This window comes from Musca vetustissima, unplaced genomic scaffold (assembly GCF_032173495.1).
Source record: "Musca vetustissima isolate MV318-11 ecotype Yass unplaced genomic scaffold, APGP_CSIRO_Mvet_v1 utg5581, whole genome shotgun sequence".
Classification (NCBI taxonomy): Eukaryota; Metazoa; Arthropoda; class Insecta; order Diptera; family Muscidae; genus Musca; species Musca vetustissima.
Genome location: NW_026885882.1, coordinates 50,038 through 70,308, shown reverse-complemented (window position 1 = coordinate 70,308; position 20,271 = coordinate 50,038). Strand labels below are relative to the sequence as shown.

Below are 20,271 nucleotides of genomic sequence, written 5' to 3'. Positions count from 1 at the left end.
TATGTTTTTTTGTACCTGGTAGAATTATCGTATTGCTAATTTCTTTTGGGAATAAAGAATGTTTTTCTTTAAATGTGTAATAATTTAAAATATTTGAATGAAACTGAGAAATAAAAATACAGCTTTTTGAAGAACGTTAATAATATTCAATACAAATAATACCGAAGAGATATAATCCAAAATTTTTTGATATGGTCACCAAGCAAACGAAGGTCAGCTATTTTGTCGCAAGTATAATGTCAAAATTTTAGACTTTGTTCAATTCAAGATCTCAAGTCTGTGTTTTTTCTCAAGTTTCATGTCAAACTTTGGGACTTTGTTTACGTTTTCATAATGAAATATATAATTCTAATGAAATTACCCATATCACTTCTGTTCATATAATATAAAAAATTATATTTTTTCTGTCTGATAATCTCAAAATACTGTCTGATAATCTCAAATCAAAAAGAAAACATTTCATTTTAATAATAATAGACTAACAGATGATGTTATTAAGTGAATCACTGTCTATTGGTATATTCTAGTTAAACATATAAATACAATAAATATATACATACATATAATATTTATGCATAGATTTTAAGAAAATAGCCAAATGTTTTATGAAAAATAAACAGATAGACTTACATACCAAATCTATACACAGTTATTCACAAACAAGTATATAAAGTATGTACGTGTTTTTGGCCCTTGGCTAGACAACAAGTCAATTACAAAATCGAAAACATCAAAACAATATACACATGACACATTTCCAAATAAAATATATCAAATATTGTTGTATTTTGACGTAAATTCCATTAGAGAAATCCCCCCTGTCGTGTCAGTAAATTACACTTCAATTACATGGAATTTTCGTTTAATGACAGACAGTATAAGAACACTTCTTTTTTGATTTATAATTTATTGCCATAACTAATTTGTTCTTTCTCTTTTTCGTTTTTTATTCCAGCTCACACTTTGGATATTACCGAAGAATCGGAAAATCGTACTATGAACGTATTTTCTCAAGTCTACAAACGTATGTTACCATTGTCAAAGAAATTAATCGAACAATTATATTCGGATATTAAAAGGTAATTATGATTAGTTATGTATGTATATTGGTAATGTTTTTTCCACTTGAACTAATTACATATATGCGGAAAATAAGAATAATAGGGTCATTATTTTAATTTTGGGGTCTACATAAATCAACATATAGTTCTAGAGCAAGAAAAATTTATGATGATTAACGTAAATCCCCTATTTTTTGGAACAATATTTTTTGCTTAAAAAATAACATTAATCAATAAGATAAACATGTATAGACTAAAATCACGATTGGTCTATGTCTTCTAAATCGATTCGATTTAGGAACTTCATCCTGTCTAAACTAGTATTAAAAAATTTATAACATTTACTCAGTACAAACTTACATAAACTTATATGAATGAGATCGAAAAAGATAAAAATTGCAATAACTAAACGAGCAACATCCAACAAGCGAAAATCAGCTGTTTTTTCGCAAGTCTAATATCAAAAATTTTGTTTTTGTTTACGTTTTCATAATGAAAGTCAGTTCGCAATAATGGATTTTGACAGCAAATTTAAGTGACAGCTGATATCCAGCTGGTCTCCCTAGACGACCTTACTTATAGGCCTTGGTTGTAACCAAGATAAATTAATAAAATCACCCAACAAACGAAAGTCAGGTGTCTTTTCTCGAGTACATATAATGTGGACGTTGTTTACGTTTGGCTTCCATCAATTCAGAATAATGGAATGACCCATGGATGACCCTATTAATAGGCTATAGTTCTAACCAAGATCTATTAATAAGGTCACAAGGCAAGCGAAAGTCAGCTGTTTTTTTCTCAAGTTTAATATCAAAAGTTTGGTTTTTGTTTAAGATTTCACAATAAAAGTCAATTCACAATAATTCACAATTCACAATTGTGTAAACCTTGCTCAAGGTTTACACAAGCAATTTTGTAAGATTGTCTCTCCCCTTGTCACTTTTCATACCTCCCTCTCCTGTTTTTACAAAACAGCTGATTAATTATCAGCTAATGTTACTGTAAATCTTTAGTGGGTAAATTTTCCTTGTAAGAATTTGCATATACTCAGTAATAAAACTGTCAAATTTTCTCTCTGAATCAATCTCTTTTATCGGACGAACAAAATTCGGTAACAATTTGTGCATATTATTGAGTAAACGAACTCTCCTAAATTGGTATAAAGTTTTCAGTCAGCTGATATTTGAAAATGTGTTTGTGGTATTAGAATATCACACATTTCTACGAAAATCCTTGCCTAGCTACTTTATATAATAGTCACCAAAATAAAGTCTTAAACTTATTATTTATAAAAGATATTATTAAAATTGAATATCATTTTCTCTTAAATTATATCGCAGTCATGCACCATTTCCAGTACACTACCGATTAAATTCACACTTTATCCCTTACAACCGACCATTTACTTCCATATCAATAATTCGAAACCTTACTGATAAATCGATTAAAATTAACATTCTTTAATTTCTCTCTCCCTTTCATTACCACTTTTTTGCAGTACCATAAAGTCGACCGAGTCCACAACCAGCGTCAACACATTGGAACACACCATACATCAGTTCTTTGTCAATTTATTTCCCGTTGCCTACCATCAAGTCGTCCATTTGAACAAGGAACGATATGGTGAATTGCATGAGGATTACATTAATTGCTTGAAACACACTTGCCGATGTTCTGGGCGAAACCGATGAATTGTATGGGGCCCATTTGACGGAAAGCTGCCAAAAGCATCTGCTACGAATGAGTTATTGTCCACGCTGTAATGGTCTGCAAAAGACGCATGTGAAAACATGTCACGGTTACTGTGTAAATGTATTAAGGTAGGTTGTTTGTTCCATTGAGCCTAATGGGCCAGGCGCTCATCATCATCAGCATCTGCTGTACGACAAAGTGAACAATTCATTGTATTTAATGAAATTTCCACTCAAGTGTTCACTTTTTTTTGTGTGGATTTTTTGTTTTGTATTTCATCATTTTTCTACCATTCATTCATTCATTTTTGCATTTTCCTTTTTTTCAATCACAGAGGTTGTTCGGCTCAATATGCTGGTGCTTTGGATAGCCATTGGTCTAGTGTTGCGGCTGGTTTGGAAAATTTAATGAATGTCCATATGAGTGCTGATGTTGGCATTGTTGCAGCAATTAAACAATTAAATGTTAAATTATCTGATTCAATAATGAATGCCATGAGAAATGGTCCCGAATTGGAAAATACGGTAAGTTGAATTTAAAAAAAGAGAAAAGAAGAACATTTACACAAATTAGTTTAAATTTTATATTCTGAAATCTATAGGGAGACCCCAAAGTAACAACATTTCCCTGTTTATAAATGTAAGACAGATTTAAAATTCAATGATTCCGACGTTCTAGACCACCTTTTCAATGTTACTCTCGAGATGCACTTAATTGATCGATATCATCGTTTGAGCTGAATACTTTCCCACCGAACTATTTTTGGTTTGGGTATAGTCATCCGAAGAATAGAACTGATGAGGTACAAAATTCATGAAATTTTGTAACAGAGACAAAACTCGAGTACCAAGATTTAATAATAAGGGCACCCAGCAAGCGAAAGTCAGCTGTTCTTTCTCAAGTCTAAAGTAAAAAATTTGGAATAATAGTGGATTTTGACAGCAAACTTAAGGAACAAGTGATCTCCCTGGATGACATTATTGTTTTATTAATTTTTTTTAATGCTTCAAAATTTTCTTTGGTTTTATACATTTCTCCACAAAAATGTTTAAATAGCGCTTAAAAAATGAGGAGATTGAGTGCTTTTATAAAGCTGTTTAACACAAACTACATATATCACAGAACTCTCTCATTATTATCCAAGAAGTTAGAAAGTCACGGAATTATTGATATAATTCTACCCTTTCTCACACCTTCATTGAATTATAGCGCTTCTAAAATATAGCTTTAATTTTTTCAAAAACCAACTTCTTAACATTTCTTCAGTTCTCTTCTAATTTGTTCTCGTATGTTAGTTCTGTTTAAATAATTTTAAATGTTCTTTAAAACTTGTAAGACTATCGTAACTAGTAGCATGTGCATTTATTTACCACGACAACAACAAGTAAAGTGTTTTAGTAATGAAAGTGCCGACATGGCTTAAATTATCAAGTAGGCAATGAATTAGTTAAAGTATAACATGACATTACGGTTAGGATACCTGCTGCAAGGATAATTACATACGAACTAGAACGACATGCATGTGCCTACATACACATACAGGCAGGTGCACATTTGTAATACTATGTAGAAACATACTAAGGTATGTCGAAAGTTAATTATTCTTTAAAAGAAAAATGTTTATCTCTTTAATCTTTAAAAGAAAAATCTCGCTTAAACAAAAGATATTATACATCGAGTCTTCAATTTGGTCAAATCTAAAAGTTCGATATGAAAAAATTTGCATACACGTTTTTAGTATATAAATATCACTAGTGACCTTCATTCTAACATCACTCATTTAATTAGCTGGTGAGTCATTTACTCATCATTCAAAATTTTTAATATAGATTTAAGTTTAATCGTATGATAATAGCTTCTAATCTTAATTATTATTTCATTTAAATAAAATTGTGTTTGTTTCTCTTTTTTTTCTAGGTTAAAAAAACTTGTGGTACACCAAAATTGTTACCCTCCAAAGATACCGATAATGAAATTAAAACACCTCTATCTCATTATACGAAAAAGATAAATCCAGTTGAACCTGAACTATTGCAATTCTCATCGACCATTGATAAATCCAAAGAGTTCTATTCAAACATAGTCAATAAGTAAGTATCTGGGCTGGCGTCATCCGTTCGTAAATAAATTTTGTGTAGCCCAAACTGGAATTTATAAACTAGAATAGAGAAACATATTATTTGTTATGGTTATCAAATAAGTAAATATCACGAAACTCTTGAAAATCTCTTAAAATATGTTATATCGAATTCCGCATATCAATTTATTGTCATAACTTCTACATCACATGACAACGTTTATCGTTTAATTTTGGCAATTTTATAATTATAACATCCAATTTTTACTAAAATATCTCTTATAATGCAAATGTATATTGGCATAAGAATTGCTCCGCCAAAGAATATTAAATTCGCAATGCAATCACGGCAACTGAGACACTGATGGCATGGCTGAAAAAAAGTATAGGATTTTTACCACAACGAGATTTTGATTTTTTAAAGGAATATACATCACAGCTCTTGGAATAATTTCCTATATCGCCCACAATGATATTGTGTATGAAATCTTTAATATTTACAACAATTTCGGTTAACATAATTTCAAAATTTGTATCAATTTTTAAAATATAACAGCCTGTTTTTGTAAAATTCCAAACGAACGAATTCGAGTGACTTACGACCAAACCTTTATTTATGTTTATAAAGGTTTTTTGATTCAAAACAAAAATACATGACATATTTTTCAAAACCAAGGAGTTTGGTCGTAAGTCACTCGAATTCGTTCGTTTGGAATTTTACAAAAACAGGCTGTAAATATTTTGTTATTTTTACAATGTTTGAAAACGTCTATGTCAAATAAATCCTCATAAAGTAGATTCGCCCCGTAAAAAGTTCTATTGTACGTGGCTTTTTAGTCTAGATTTACATTAGAAAATTTTAATAAGTCCTGATTTATATTAGGCGAGTTTACTTGCGGCAATTTTTATCGTTCTCTTTTGAACTTGCTCCATGCGTCTATACAAGGCAATTCGGTTTCCAAAATATTTTTTTATTTGTTGTTTTTTCACATTTAAATATATATAAAATGTCAACAAATACGAAATACACAAAACGAATTGCCAGAAAATTGTCGGTACGAGCAATTTTTTTTTTCATTTCTATACCCCTTGCCCCTCTCTCCTACAAACAAAGACTTGCCGCAAGTAAACTCGCCTAATCTAAATCAAGACTAACATTAGACAATTTTTTTAAAATTTACGCAAGTAAAATTGCGTTATGTAATCAAAACTAAACATGGTTCTGAATTTCATCGCAAAAATTTCTTCCATTGCAATTTCAGTTTGCGGCAATTTTCAGTCAGCGCCTTCTCCACCAATTAACTATAGAAGTGTGACTATTAATATTGTCTTGTTTAAACCAAGTGTTATATTCCTTCATTAGTTTTGTTTTAGGAAAAGTTTCATATGACAAAAAACTGAGTCAACGGGAAAGGAGGAATATCATTTGCGAAAGAAGGAGTAGAATGCCGAATAATAACTCTTTGTTTCAATAAACCGTTATTTGACTCACAAATATCATTTGCAATTTTTATATTATTCGATTACTAAAATATTTATTAATAATTATTTTTTTATTTTTCAGCGTTTGCGATGATGAAGAATTTCAAAGAAACGATCGTCACTGCTGGATCGGAGATCGTGTTAGTGATTACGATCAAATAATCATAAATACTCCTGGCACCGATACACAACGCTACAATCCTGAAGTACCTTATGAGCCAACATCTAGGCCAACTAAATTACATGAATTGCTCGATAAGTTGTTGAAAATACGCAAAAATCTGGAAACAGCGGTAAGTTGGACATTCAACCATTTAATACATCTTTTTAAAACGCATTTAGAATGTTGGGATCTAAAACGGAATTTTCATTATAACTTTTTCCTTACATATATGTATGTTAAATCAATGCCTCATAGAGGATAATAACCCGACAAATCCTAATGTAAATGCCGTTGAACACGTTTATAGAAATGTTTATAGAAATAATTCCAAAAAATTAATTTTTAATACGCATTCTTCTTTATATTTTAGGTACCATCCCCACCCAGAACAATCAACGATATTCAAAGTGATATGGCTGGTCGTGATGAAGAAGGATCTGGCCGCATAACCGATGATGTCGATGATGAGGAATACCGGATACAAGGATCTGGTGATGGTTCTGGAGATGGTAAGTACCCGCCACACATTACCTATATAACATTGCCATAAAATAACATGTTTTGTTTCCCTTTTTTCAGGTGCCACATCATTCCCAGTTGATCCTCGTTCAGATAATAATGAAGATAATGAAATTACACCACATGAAAAATCAAATTCACCGGCCAGTGCAGTAACCGCGTCGATGAGTTTAGCATCTTTAACTTGTCTACTACTAGTCACACACCATACATTATTAGCAACGATACGATTTTATAAACTTAATTTAAATTAAATAAAACAACCAAGCAACAAACACACACACGTTATTAATACTGATGATGATGCTGCTGCTGTAACATGCAACACAACAAAACAACAACCACAACAAATCCAAGGGTGCAACTCTGTTTTATAAATTATGTAGTTATTATATAATATAAATAAATCTATAAATGTATGTACGAATACGAGAATGATGCGAATGTGAAAATTCATAATAAAACAAATTTAAATAAAATAATAAAACAACAAACTGAAAAAAATTAACAATTCTATACAGGATAGCATACTACTATACTAACGATAACAAAAATCCTTATTAAATACATATGGATACAAAGTTGCTCTTAATGCTCCTAGAGTAAAAAATAAACTAAAAAACCAACAACAACAATGAATGTAACAAGAGATAATTTCTTCAAAAAGAAAATATCTCAAGCTAAAAAGTGAAGTGCAAAAACTAAATTCTCGAAGAAGAAAAACCGCCAAACTAAAAAATCGAGAGGTATTAGAAAAGAATATTAAGCGAATAAACCACACATGAACACTTGGTGTAGATTAGGAATTCAGCGGGCTTTCCAGTTGTAATTGATGAAAGTCGTTATAATTATTTAAGCAACTACTTCAAAGTGCATAACCTAACTTAATATGGTGGCGTATCAAATTACTGATTTAGAGGACCCTTTAATATTATTATTCTGCCGTGCCCACAATTATCATAAACTTCTCACAGTTATAAACTTTTAGCGAATTTCATATATATATATATATATGAAAATTCAATAATGAGGTATTCATAATTAATGATTTTAGATTTGTTATCCAACACAAATTTCCAAACAAAAGATAAACAAACGTTTCTTACAACTTATCGGATTTGTCAATAATTTTACTCTCAAACCTTAACTGAATTCCCAGAAATCCTAACACCTGTTCTAATGTGGTTTTTCAAATTAAAAAAAAAAAAAAAAAAAAAAAAAAATAAAAATTTTTTTTTTAAAAAAAAAAAAAAACTTTTATTTTTTTTTTTTTTTTTTTTTTTTTTTTTTGGCTAACGTCTTCTAATTAATGTGACAGTTGTAGTGGTTATAGGCAAACAAAAGATTAATAGATGTGATGGTGTCTATATTTCAGAAAATTTAACCTGAATTCACAATGTATTCCAGAAATACAAGCTTTTTGCTATTTTTTGCTTTGGAGATTGTTTTCTTAACTATATAGAGTGCCATAAACCATTTACATTTCAAGTTGGACAGATTTATAGACACATTTTTTGTAAGACAGTAAATGCTCAATTATAAACAAATACACAAACATCATCTGTCATTGTAAAAATTTAAAAAAAAAAAATTAAATCCAGTAAATATTGTTCCTTTTTTAAAGAAAAAATTAAAACAATACCGAACTCAAATAATAACAACTACATAATAATTGAAAGGGATTTTTGTATTTTCTTTCTTAAAGCACAAATAACAATCAATCTATTCATTGTTTATGTGAAATAGAGCAAACCTATCATGGCAAATATTTCCATTACATAGTAAAATGAATTTTGCCACAAATTTCAAGGTCAGTATAACAGTTTATGTTAGCTACAACCACTTTCAAAAGAAACCATAGGCCCACATTAAAAATATGATGAAAAATCGTAAAAAAAGATTTATTATTATTATTATTTCAAATAATATAGGGACCCATGTCCAATATCTTGCAGAAATTAAACACACATAAAAATAAAATTAAAATGTATAGATGAAAAAGTTAAAAAACAAAACAAATGAATACCAATAAAATATAATTGATGTACGTAATTAAAGAACTGAAGTTTACTATTAGTAATTTAATAAATAATAATAATATAAAACAAAAACCGAAAATATGTGGAAACATTTATTGAAGACTTACAGCTTTACATCCATCTCATTGAATAAAATGGCAAACAATTCCCTTAATTGGCAAATAACCAAATAATTTGTACATTAAATCTAAACACAACAACATAGGGATGCTCAAATGAAAAAAGTACTTTCCAAGATGGTTTAATTCTTAAAAAATGCAATTTTTTCAAAACTTGACTATTAAGAATTTGTATTTATGCCTAGTACACTTTTGAAAGATATATACTTTGAATATGTCGAATAAAATTTATTCAATAACAGATGTTTATATTGATAACGGCTAATATTCTAAAATATATTACAAAGTTAAACTGTAAAACTGTTATAAACAATAAAGATACGGAGCAATGTATGACACTTTCATCTATTAGGTGCAATTCAATAATAGTTTTTCTCATGTTTATCTTATTTATTGGTCAATAATTGTATATTTTTTATTTTGCCAATGCTTTCAAAAGATTCAGATTTAAATAGGGATTATATTTAAGAATTGAACTCAATTTTTGTACAATCAGAGAAAAAAGTGTTTTATTGCGCCAATTAATTTTTAAAATATTAAAAATGAAAAGTATTTGCTAAATTTGTAAAGTTCATGCTCTATAACAACAACCATTAGATCTGGATCCATTTCAAGAATAAGAAATATTCACATATTCACATATTGTATCATTTTTATCAAAGCTCAATATTTTCTCAAATTCGGCCGAAACGTAGTGAAAGTCAAATAGCATGTTTACATTTTGATATATTTTTGAGAATGAAGAACTCAAATCTTTGATGGATTACAATTCCAAGTTGAGCTCTAAACCCCCTTTCTATATGAATAAAAAATTCAAACACAAAACAACCACAACAAATATAAGTAATATAAATACATATGTATTTGGAAATAAAGAAAATATATGTGTAAAATGTTTAAATGTAAATTATATATTTATACACAAAAAATAATAATAATAAATAAACAACAACACAAACATTAACGTAATTAATCTAGAAGTGTGAGGTATTTAGGTTACGTAATGTTTTATCAGGTGTGTGGCCATCCTTAACATGAACCCATGCAGGTAAAACATTACGTCTTGATTACCTTACATACTAAAAAATTAAAACTACTAATAAATAAAAACAAATTATTATTATTAAAATTAATATTACTATTAGTAAAACAAAATAAATCTTAGTTAGTAGCAAATTAATACAAAAATAAACGTAAAGAAAAATTATGGATACAAATATTGCACAATAAAGAAAGGTGACAAAGAAATACAATTGTTTTCTTCAACAAAAACAAATTAAAAATATATAGGCTTGTGTCTATGGCCTCGTTTTGTATCATCTATTAAGCAATCGATTTACTGTTAGGAGTTTTAGTTTTTTGTTGAAGTTTAATTTTTTTAATATTATTTAAAATCAAGAAATACAGGGTGACACTTTAACTAAATTTTTTCAATATATGTCTATTTGTTTCGATACGAAACGAAGGCCTCGCATTAAAACTGGCCAGAATGTAGAAAAGTCGAAATTAAAGCGAAAAACAAACAAAAAAACTTTATTTTTATTATTTAATAATGATATATATGTTAAACCTCTTTATAGTTTTAAAATTAATTAAAAAACAAACAACAACAAAATAAACCAGTAAAAAGCAAAAATATTTAATTAAAACAAACAAAAATAAAAAACAAACAAATTTTTGCATGTGATTAATAATAATTAAGTTAAATCTTATAATAAATATTTTTATTATAATTACAATTGATATACATATGTATGTATGAATAAATGAATAAAATATTATTATTTGGTTAAACATATTTTGAGTTTGTGTCAATTTGTGACTTGGGGAAGAATTTTGACATTGTTGTAAGACAGTTATGAATGATCTAATTAGTATAAAATCAATGGTCTGGAATCAAAACTATTTGTATATAGGTTTCCAAAGTGATATCCACAATATAAACTAACGTGCATGATGTAACTAGTAAGACTACCAGACGCTAAGTCCTAAGCTAATTATTTTTTTGGGATCTTTATATAAGGAACATAGCTAAGAAGTAGACCTATGTCGACTATGTTTTTCAAGGATATTTTGCAACCCACAGGCCACAAAGAATAGTAAATTACATTCACTTTTGAAGGCAATTTTTGTAATATAAAAAAAATTGGGGATACCTGCAAACATGGAACCCAAAATATCAAATTACAGCCAATTCGGTTGCAAAACGTGTCCATGAACCATAAAATTACCAACATTTAATAATGTTATCCAATTAGAACCTAAAACACTGCCACATGCAAGGTAGATATATAAGGTAGCCGCATCGGCGAATTGGGAACATGATATGTCAAAATTGTTATCGAGGCGAATAAATATGAATTCGCCTTCTATTTTTCCACCAATCAGAACAAAGCATTATTGAAGTTTTATAAAATATTTATTTACCTTATTTAAATTTGTGTGCTTTTATGCAAATTGTAAATTTATGAATTAACCAGTAAGGAAAGTAGTAAAGACGGACGGGGCCGACTTTATGATACCCTTCACCACTTTGAGTATATTCAACAGATGAATCCTAACAGACGTCGAATTTTTAACGGATCAGTAAAATGAATTTGGAACCATAAACACGTCATTCTGCAACCGATACTAAATTGTTCATTTGGTCAGATATAGAAGCTATATCTAAATCAGAACCGATTTCAGGAAACTTAGCACACATCTAGACCCAATTCATTACGCTGAGCCAAATTTAGTGCAAATCGAGAGATATATAGGGACTTTTGTGCACACTTTACCTTAAATCGGACGAAAATATATATAAGATATATAACTAAATCTGAACCGATTTTCAGGAAACTTAACACACATCATTCTAGAGATAATTCATTACGCTGTGCCAAATTTCGTGCAAATCGAAAGATATATAGGGACTTTGGTGCACAATTTACATTTAATCGGACGAAAATATATATGGGAGCTATATATAAATCTGAACCAATTTTCAGGAAACTTAACACACATCATTCTAGGCCTAATTTGTTACGCTGTGCCAAATTTCGTGCTTAAATCGCATATGCATATTCTCAAAAGTGTGTATGTCGTTTCCTTTTGCCTGTTACAAACATATGCATAAGACATAATACCCTGTACCACAGTGTGGTGAAGGGTATAAAAAAAAATTGGTTCAAGAACCTCAAAATACGAAAATTGAGGAGTACCCTTATATATGGGATACCAGAAAAAATTGACCAATATTTATAATTTATAGTGGAGAGATTTGCTACCTAATAAGAACTCGACTAACTAAATTACAGTCAATTCGGTCGAAAAATACGATCAGAACCCCCAAAATACCAAAAATTTGGGGGTACCGTTATATGGGGACTACCATAAAAACTGGACCTATTTTTATAATGTTTAGTGGAGTAATTTGGTACCCAATAAGAACCCAATGTACAAAATTTCAGAGAATTCCGTTATAAAACGTGCCCAAGAACCCGAAAATACCGAAAATTGGGGGTACCCTTATATGGGGGCTCTCCGAAAAAATGGACCTTTATTTATAATTTTTGATAGGGAGATTTGCTACCCAATAAGAACTCAAAGTACCAAATTTCAGCGAATTCAATTAAAAAACGCGCTCAAGAACCTCAAAATACCGAAAATTTGAGGGTACCCTTTTATGGGAGCTATCCGAAAAAATGGACCTATATTTATAATTTTTGGTAGGGAGATTTGCTACCCAATAAGAACCCAAAGTACCAAATTTCAGCGAATTCAATTAAAAAACGCGCTCAAGAACCTCAAAATACCGAAAATTTGGGGGTACCCTTTTATGGGAGCTATGCCTATACGTCGACCGATTTTCTCCAATTTCAATAGGGTTTGTCCTTGGGCCAATTAAGTAATTTGTGCCAAATTTCATCCAAATCGGATCATAAATGCAACCTGTACTTTGTTCACAAAAATACATGGACGGACAGACGGACATGCGTAAATCGACTCAGAATGTGATTCTATGCATATTCTCAAAAGGAACCATGGGTCTATCTCGATTATTTTTGCCTGTTACAAACATATGCACAAAGACATAATACCCTGTACCACAGTGTGGTGAAGGGTATAAAAATAGCATAAAAGATAAAAATTATTCGTTAACGTTAAGTAACTGATGAAAAGGAATACATTTTTGGAGGTGCGAAGACGTGGGCCCATTTTGAATATATTTCTGTGGCAGTAATACCTCAGCATACCAAACAACATATACATATATGTGGAAATCTAAGGTTCGAAATAACAACCAAATGATTGAAATCGGGACGTACATATCATTGTATGGAATCGAACATAGAGAGTTTTGCAAGGAAATTTGCATTCGATAAAAAACCAAAATGCCAAACTGAACTCTAACAATGCTTAACAATAAAACTCCAGAATGTAGTTCTGGTTTCCTTTATCAATATCCTTAGCATATGTGTTGTCTATTCTGATGGTCTCATTTGAAGATTAACGCTTCGCTCTTCTATTATTGATATTGTTTGTAATATGGTATATAATGAAAGGATTTTTACGTGAAATACGCCGCCAATCATTATAGAAAGTCCAAAACAATAGATTCTTATAAAAATCCAAAACGCTCTTCTCGTGTAGTAGTAATGGTCTTCCTATAGTAGTTCATGTGAAGGTATCCTAGACATGACTTATATTTTTTGTTTCTTCAGAATTTGTCTTCTTTCATTTTAGTTTAATTTTTGTTTTTCTTTTTTTGACGGCGATTTCAAGAACAACAATTTTTTGTGACATATAATGTTACCATCAGCTGGCTTGATACGGTTACCTTATTAATATATCATGGCCACATGTTGCGTACATATATTTATTTAATATTTGACGAAGAAGCCACCACCTACATAGTTGTTTTTTTATTAAACTCACTATTGTATCATGGTTACTACCAAAAAAAAATTTTCTTTCCAACCATACCAATTGCCTCATGAGTCTAAATATTGGCCAGTATTAAAATATCTGTTCCAGGTCCTGTAATTATACCCTTCACCACACTGTGGTATAGGATATTATGTATTTGTACATACGTTTGTAACATGAAACGAGATAGACACATGATTCTTTTTGAGAATATGTATAGAATCACTTTCTGAGTTGATTTATGTCCATGTATCCTTGTGAAAAAATTACAGATCGCATATATGATCCGATTTAGATGAAATTTGACGCAGGTCACTTATTTCGTCCATGAACGCACCATATTGAAATGGGAAAAAATCGGTTCAGATCTAATATAAAGTTTCGTCTGATTTTTAGTAAATATATTTGTCCGATTAAAACAAAATATTTGTCCGATTAAAACAAAATTTTGCACAGATTTAGATATAGCTCCCATATATAGTTTCGACGATTAAAAATTGTCCGATTGAGACAAAATCCTACGCAGGGTACTGAATTAAGTCCAGTTTAATGTCTGTGGAGTTTTTTTTTTTTAAATCGGTTCAGATTTAGATAACTCCCACATATTGTTTCGTCCAATTTTATGTAAATGGTGCACAAAACTCCCAATATTTGTCCGATTAAGACAAAATTTTGAGCTATGTACGGAGTTAGGTCCAGATAGACGTATGCGAAGTTTTGTTGAATTCTGATCAGATTTATATGTAGCTCACATATATTTTTTATCCGCTTTTATGTAAATAGTGCACTGATTTACACGAAATTCGGCAGAGGTGAGTTTAGAGTAATGTTTATTAAAGTTTCAAAAATCGGGTTAGATTTAGATATTTCTCCCATATATATTATCGTCTGATTTTATGTAAATGGTGGCACGTAGGCTCCTCGGCTACGTCTGTTAAATATACACGAGATAAAATTGTGGTCAGCGCACTGTACTTCGACATACCAAATGGTATATGTCCCAGTTGCTCAATTAGGTCCAGATTTATACATATTTCCACATACATTATTTTGCACTATTTTATACAAATGGTACACAAAAGAATCTGATTGGCATGAAATTTTTCATAGATTTCAGAATGGTATGTGTATGTTTTTTTATTGTTTCATATATCTCACATTTAGTATCGCAGGTTTCATTCCAATGTCCCTCTAAAGATAATATGTCTGTTTTATCTACAGGATAGTGTATATATTAGCATCTCTTGTATGTATCCAAAGTGGTGGAAACTTTCCTTACTGGTTTTTTAATACGATAACAAATTTTCCTTTTTGATACAAATAGATTTTTGCTGTTTGGAAACATACCAAATTATAATTATATAATTACAGCCAATTCCCTTGAAAACAACAACAAAATTTCAAATTTGAGACATAACAGTCCAACTCAATATATCGGTAATGCCGTTTTCTTATTGTGAATGTCTTTAAAACAGCTGCAAGGTAGCAGCTTTCGTGGTTCTAAAACTGTAACGCTTACGCTATTAATTAGCTAGGCGTCCAACAATTATGTTATCGATATGAAACTAGTTCCAACCGTTCATGTTTGAAGCGTATCAGCTGACTGGCATTCTTTCACGTCTCTTCTTCGTAAACATGCATTTTGTTTCAATTTGATTTTTATCTGTCTTTCCTGCTGTCTACTTCCATTCGCAGTGTGAGAAACGTACTCCTTGAGAACATTTGATTTTAATTTATTATTATAAAATTTAATTAACAAAATGCCTACAGAAATTGAAAACTTAAACCCCAATGTTTATAGCAAATCAAAAGAACGTGCAATCACCAAAGAAGAAAAAGATGAAAGCATAGTTGATCCCTTTGACAAGAGGGAAATATTTGGTGAGACAAATGTGGTATATTATATGTATCAAATGCTAATGATTATCTTATTAAATAGATTTAATACGCAATATTAATGATCCGGAACATCCCCTTACATTGGAGGAGCTACATGTTGTCCAGGAAGATTTGATCAAAGTTGACGACAAAGGCAACACGATTTTTGTAAACTTCACCCCGACAATACCACACTGTTCCATGGCTACATTAATTGGACTATCGATAAGGGTAAAGCTATTGCGTTCATTACCACCCCGCTTCAAGGTAACTGTTGAAATTACACCTGGAACTCATTCGTCGGAGAATGCTGTTAACAAACAATTGGCCGACAAGGAGCGAGTGGCAGCTGCTCTAGAAAACAAACATCTGGCGGAGGTTATCAATCAATGTATAGCCGCAAAAGAGGCTCTAGGAGCATAGTTACTAAGAAGCATATCATAAAGTTTATTTTGTTTTTTATTTGGTTACTAATAAAAACTTAATACAACAACTTATTCTGTATTTACAGAACTAATTTTTCGGTAAATGTCTTATCTTGTGGTCTTAACTACTCTTTTTAGCTTGTGCTTCTATGCTCGTAGCTGGTCGTGGTTTTGTGGGATCATATTTGTAGGTCTTCACCAAGGGTCCTCGGCCTGCCTTGGCAAATCGAATTTCATCCAAACGTGAACGTTCCTCCAATTCTTTGGTAATTTTCATATTTTGCCATGCTGTATGGGAGGGAAAAGTGTATTATGAATTATGCTGACTTTTATTTGAAATGACCAACAAACTTACAGTCCTTCATGCCTTCAACAAACTTCTTTTTCTTAACTGGCAAATTTTCGGCTTTGTGGATAATCATTTTATCGATTTTGAAGAAATCTCTTACTGCGGGTATTTTCAAGATAGCCACCTAAAAATACAGGAATTAAAGAGCTGTCTTAAACATTGTTTTTCGCATCTTACTTGACCCAATGAAATGAAATTACTGCACGCCCAGTATGTCAAAATAGCTGCTGGAAAATTCATTGTGAAGGGAAAAATAGCAAGAGGCAGAGCGCGCAATACATATTTCATCATGCCCATATTCTGAGCAGATAGCCTTGCACTATCGGTACCAATTTCCACAGTCAGAAGCAGTGTTAAACTTGTTATGACTGGCAACATAAATGTGGGATCGGCAATGGTTAGATCGGTAAACCAAAAGAGACCGCCCTCTCTCATTGATTCAACTGGTGCATTTGCCATTCCTCTCAAACCCATGAAGAACGAAATGAAGAGAGGTGCTTGAGCCAATGGTACAAGAAGATTCTTTAAGGGGTTCAACTCCTTCTCCTTCATGAATGCCATCATTTCTTGAGCATAACGGGCAGAATCTATGGCATTGCCGGATTGACGAGCTTCCGTCATTTTCATTTGCAGCAGTTGCATTTGTGGCATGTTGTTGTTCATTTTGGCAGCATTTCGTTGAGCCATAATCACCAAGGGGAAAATTATGGTACGCACTACAACAGTACCAATTGCAATGGCACCCCACCAAGGTAAATCCCATGTGACATGTAAGAATTCCATACAATTTTGGACAAGACCAACTGGTGACCATCCTCCCAAACCAATTGAGGCAAAAGACGGCTCTCCTAAAGCATTTAGAACTGGGCCAGCCAATTCGCCTACATTTTCAGGAACTGCGGGAGCGGCGGGTATATCGGCCAAATTCACAATAGTCTTTCCAGCTGTTTCACTGGCGCCTTCTGCGCTGGCATACCGGACACCTAATGTAGGCATGGCCAAAGCCATCATTGGTAACTTGGGTGTGTGTGCACGCTGCCATTTCTTATTTCCACCAATGTCCACATGCAAATCCCTCGAGTTGATATATAACGCGGACGCTGTGGGTGATGTAAACTGCAAAGAAAAATATAGATGAAGACAAGGGTTCATTCATTGCCGTTTCAGGTTATGTCATTTCATCGATGATCTTCAGACTTCATGAAGAGTGCAGGCTACTTACTTTACTGTGTAAATTTAACTGTTTGAGGCCATTTGTATGACGTAACAGGTGAATTCTTTGAAATATCATGACTTGGAGTACCGACTTTAATTAATAATATTTTACAATTATTATTTCTGCTATTTCCATCCAATGTTCACGTACTGGATGTAATTCACGAAAGGCCAAGTTCAATTAATACATTCACCGAAAAGAGCCACGGAACTAAGTCCGTCGAAGTTGTTTGTTTTAGTTCTGCTGACATTTGTTAAAGTACGTTTAGATTGTCGAAATTCAATCGATATCAAATGTCCCAGAACAGAGGTGTCAGGAGCTCTATTAACGAGCTCAGAAGAGCAAGATCAATGGAAGATTTCATCACCTGTTATGGCTTCGAGAAAATTCTGATAATCACTTCATTTTTGGATAAAGTGTATATAAACCTTTACAGTACGTTTACATTTAACCGGATTTCGTTAACCCAGTGGGTTTCAATTGTCATTTCCTTTGTATATATGTCAAATAAATCCTCATAAAGTAGATTAACCCGGAAAAAAGTTCTAATGTACAAGGAGTTTTAGGCAGTTGGCCTTTTCCGGTGTTGCTAAACACGAGCCAACGTCTCCTCGGGGTATAGATTGCTCACACTAGAATTTATTAAAAAAAAATCGACATACCCATGGTATAATCAAGTTGCAATTCTAACGCAAGTAGGTGTAAATGAATAGCTGTTATCTGTTATTTCAGGTTATTATAAAGAAATAATGAACCATATCAGACTAAATTGACATGCTATACAATCAAGGTGTATTTAATAAGGTGTATGCATCAGATACAACAACAAATATTTTACAAAAACAACATTGTTGTTATAGAAATTAAATTGTCATGCTGACAACCAGTTTTTGATAAAAATAAACAAAAACAATTATTAATTTATTTTTGTCAAGAACTATTCTTTGAGGAATAATTAATGAATTTGTGTATTCTTGGGTTATTGGCGGTTTAGGTCAGTGAAAAATAAAGTTTAAGACCTGGTCGCGATTAATTTTAAGTTTCCCACATGCAGCCCAAGGCTCCTTGTGATGTTGTATTCTTGCCTTCTTAAAGAAAATTGAAAGACATAAATCCCCGGCCAAAGACTAAATCATGGAAATAGTGTTGACCGTTTAAAATCTTTCCATAGGCGTATTTAACCTTCGCCGAGAATTGTGACAAGCACCAAGGGGCCAATTCCAATATAATTTCCTCGATTTTATGAGTATCATGAATTTATGGACAGATTTCCACACACAACATAAAATATGTGGACCATTCGGCGAACGGGGTTATAACTGATTTAAGCCTAGGTTTCCTTTCCGTCCGCCTCATGAATGTAGTTTTCTTGAATTTCTATTACTAAAAAATCCTAAATTTAAAGACAATTTTTGAAATCGAAATGTAATATTGAAAATGTTTTTGACAATCTGCTTTACAAGCAATAAAGAAAAAAGTTTAAAACCATATAATTGTCACTTCCACCTTATTAAATACACCTATATATATATATTTTTTTTTAAATCATTTATTTATTTATCATTTTTATAATTACAATAGAAATATCGCTCCGCGCCTAATAAGGCAATTTGGAGCTAGTTGGCAACAATATATGAAAATTTATTTTTAACAAAACTATTCATTTATAAAAGTAAAAATATATATATATACATAATTATAATTAAATTATAGTATAGAATAATTATAGAAGCATTTCTACGTTGGATAGTAGAAACTGTCTGAGCCTTATTTTAAAAATTGACAAAGATAAACTGTTTCTTACGAACTCTGGTAACAAATTATATTCAACGCAGCCGGAGTAGTCAATTCTCTGCCTTGTAGTCTCAAGACGACATCTTGCAATTCTCAAATTTGTGGAGTTTCTTGTGTTGAAAACATTTGTGCTATAAGATATAGATATGGATCTATTCCCAATATTATGCGTTGCTTTGTAAACATATACTAACAGTTGTTTTTTGTATATCCCACGAATCGGCAATATTGTTTTAGCATAATCTCGATAAAGCGAAATAGTATTGTGTCTTGTGTTAAGATTATATACACATTTAAGTGCTTTATTCTGCGCAGCTTGTAGAGATTTAAGTTCATTTGTTACCTTATGGGCATATACAATGGCAACATATTCGAGATGACTATGGATTAATGCTTGATAAATCATAAGCTTAGTTTTTTCCTTCAGCTTTCTTTTAAACTTATATAATATGCCAATGGCAGTGTACACCTTCGACTTTACGTATTCTATATGATCATCCCATTTAAGATTACTTTTTAGTTTAACTCCTAAGTACATTATACTGT

At 31.4% G+C, this 20,271-nt stretch overlaps 3 protein-coding genes across 3 annotated transcripts; 2 read left to right on the top strand and 1 right to left on the bottom strand.

Annotated features, from left to right (window-relative positions):
- Positions 1 to 955: 955 nt before the first annotated feature.
- On the top strand, positions 956 to 7,278 carry LOC133333187 (division abnormally delayed protein-like; the record flags this gene model as incomplete). Its single annotated transcript, XM_061541517.1, is given in 8 exon segments — positions 956 to 1,079; positions 2,560 to 2,724; positions 2,726 to 2,881; positions 3,088 to 3,277; positions 4,671 to 4,843; positions 6,395 to 6,605; positions 6,846 to 6,984; positions 7,055 to 7,278. Coding segments are annotated over 8 exon segments (1,352 nt in total), but the record flags the coding sequence as incomplete, so codon positions are not given.
- An 8,542-nt stretch (positions 7,279 to 15,820) lies between these two features.
- LOC133333186 (MIP18 family protein galla-2) lies at positions 15,821 to 16,364 on the top strand. The gene is made up of 2 exons (XM_061541516.1): positions 15,821 to 15,944; positions 16,003 to 16,364. The coding sequence occupies exons 1-2, from the start codon at positions 15,824 to 15,826 to the stop codon at positions 16,362 to 16,364; spliced, it is 483 nt and encodes a 160-aa protein (XP_061397500.1). The 5' UTR covers positions 15,821 to 15,823.
- Positions 16,365 to 16,478: 114 nt separating this feature from the next.
- Positions 16,479 to 17,790, bottom strand: LOC133333185 (mitochondrial inner membrane protein OXA1L-like). Its single transcript, XM_061541515.1, has 3 exons — positions 16,893 to 17,790; positions 16,722 to 16,839; positions 16,479 to 16,654 (listed from the first exon to the last, which is right to left on the bottom strand). The coding sequence occupies exons 1-3, from the start codon at positions 17,724 to 17,726 to the stop codon at positions 16,488 to 16,490; spliced, it is 1,119 nt and encodes a 372-aa protein (XP_061397499.1). The 5' UTR covers positions 17,727 to 17,790; the 3' UTR covers positions 16,479 to 16,487.
- Positions 17,791 to 20,271: the final 2,481 nt, after the last annotated feature.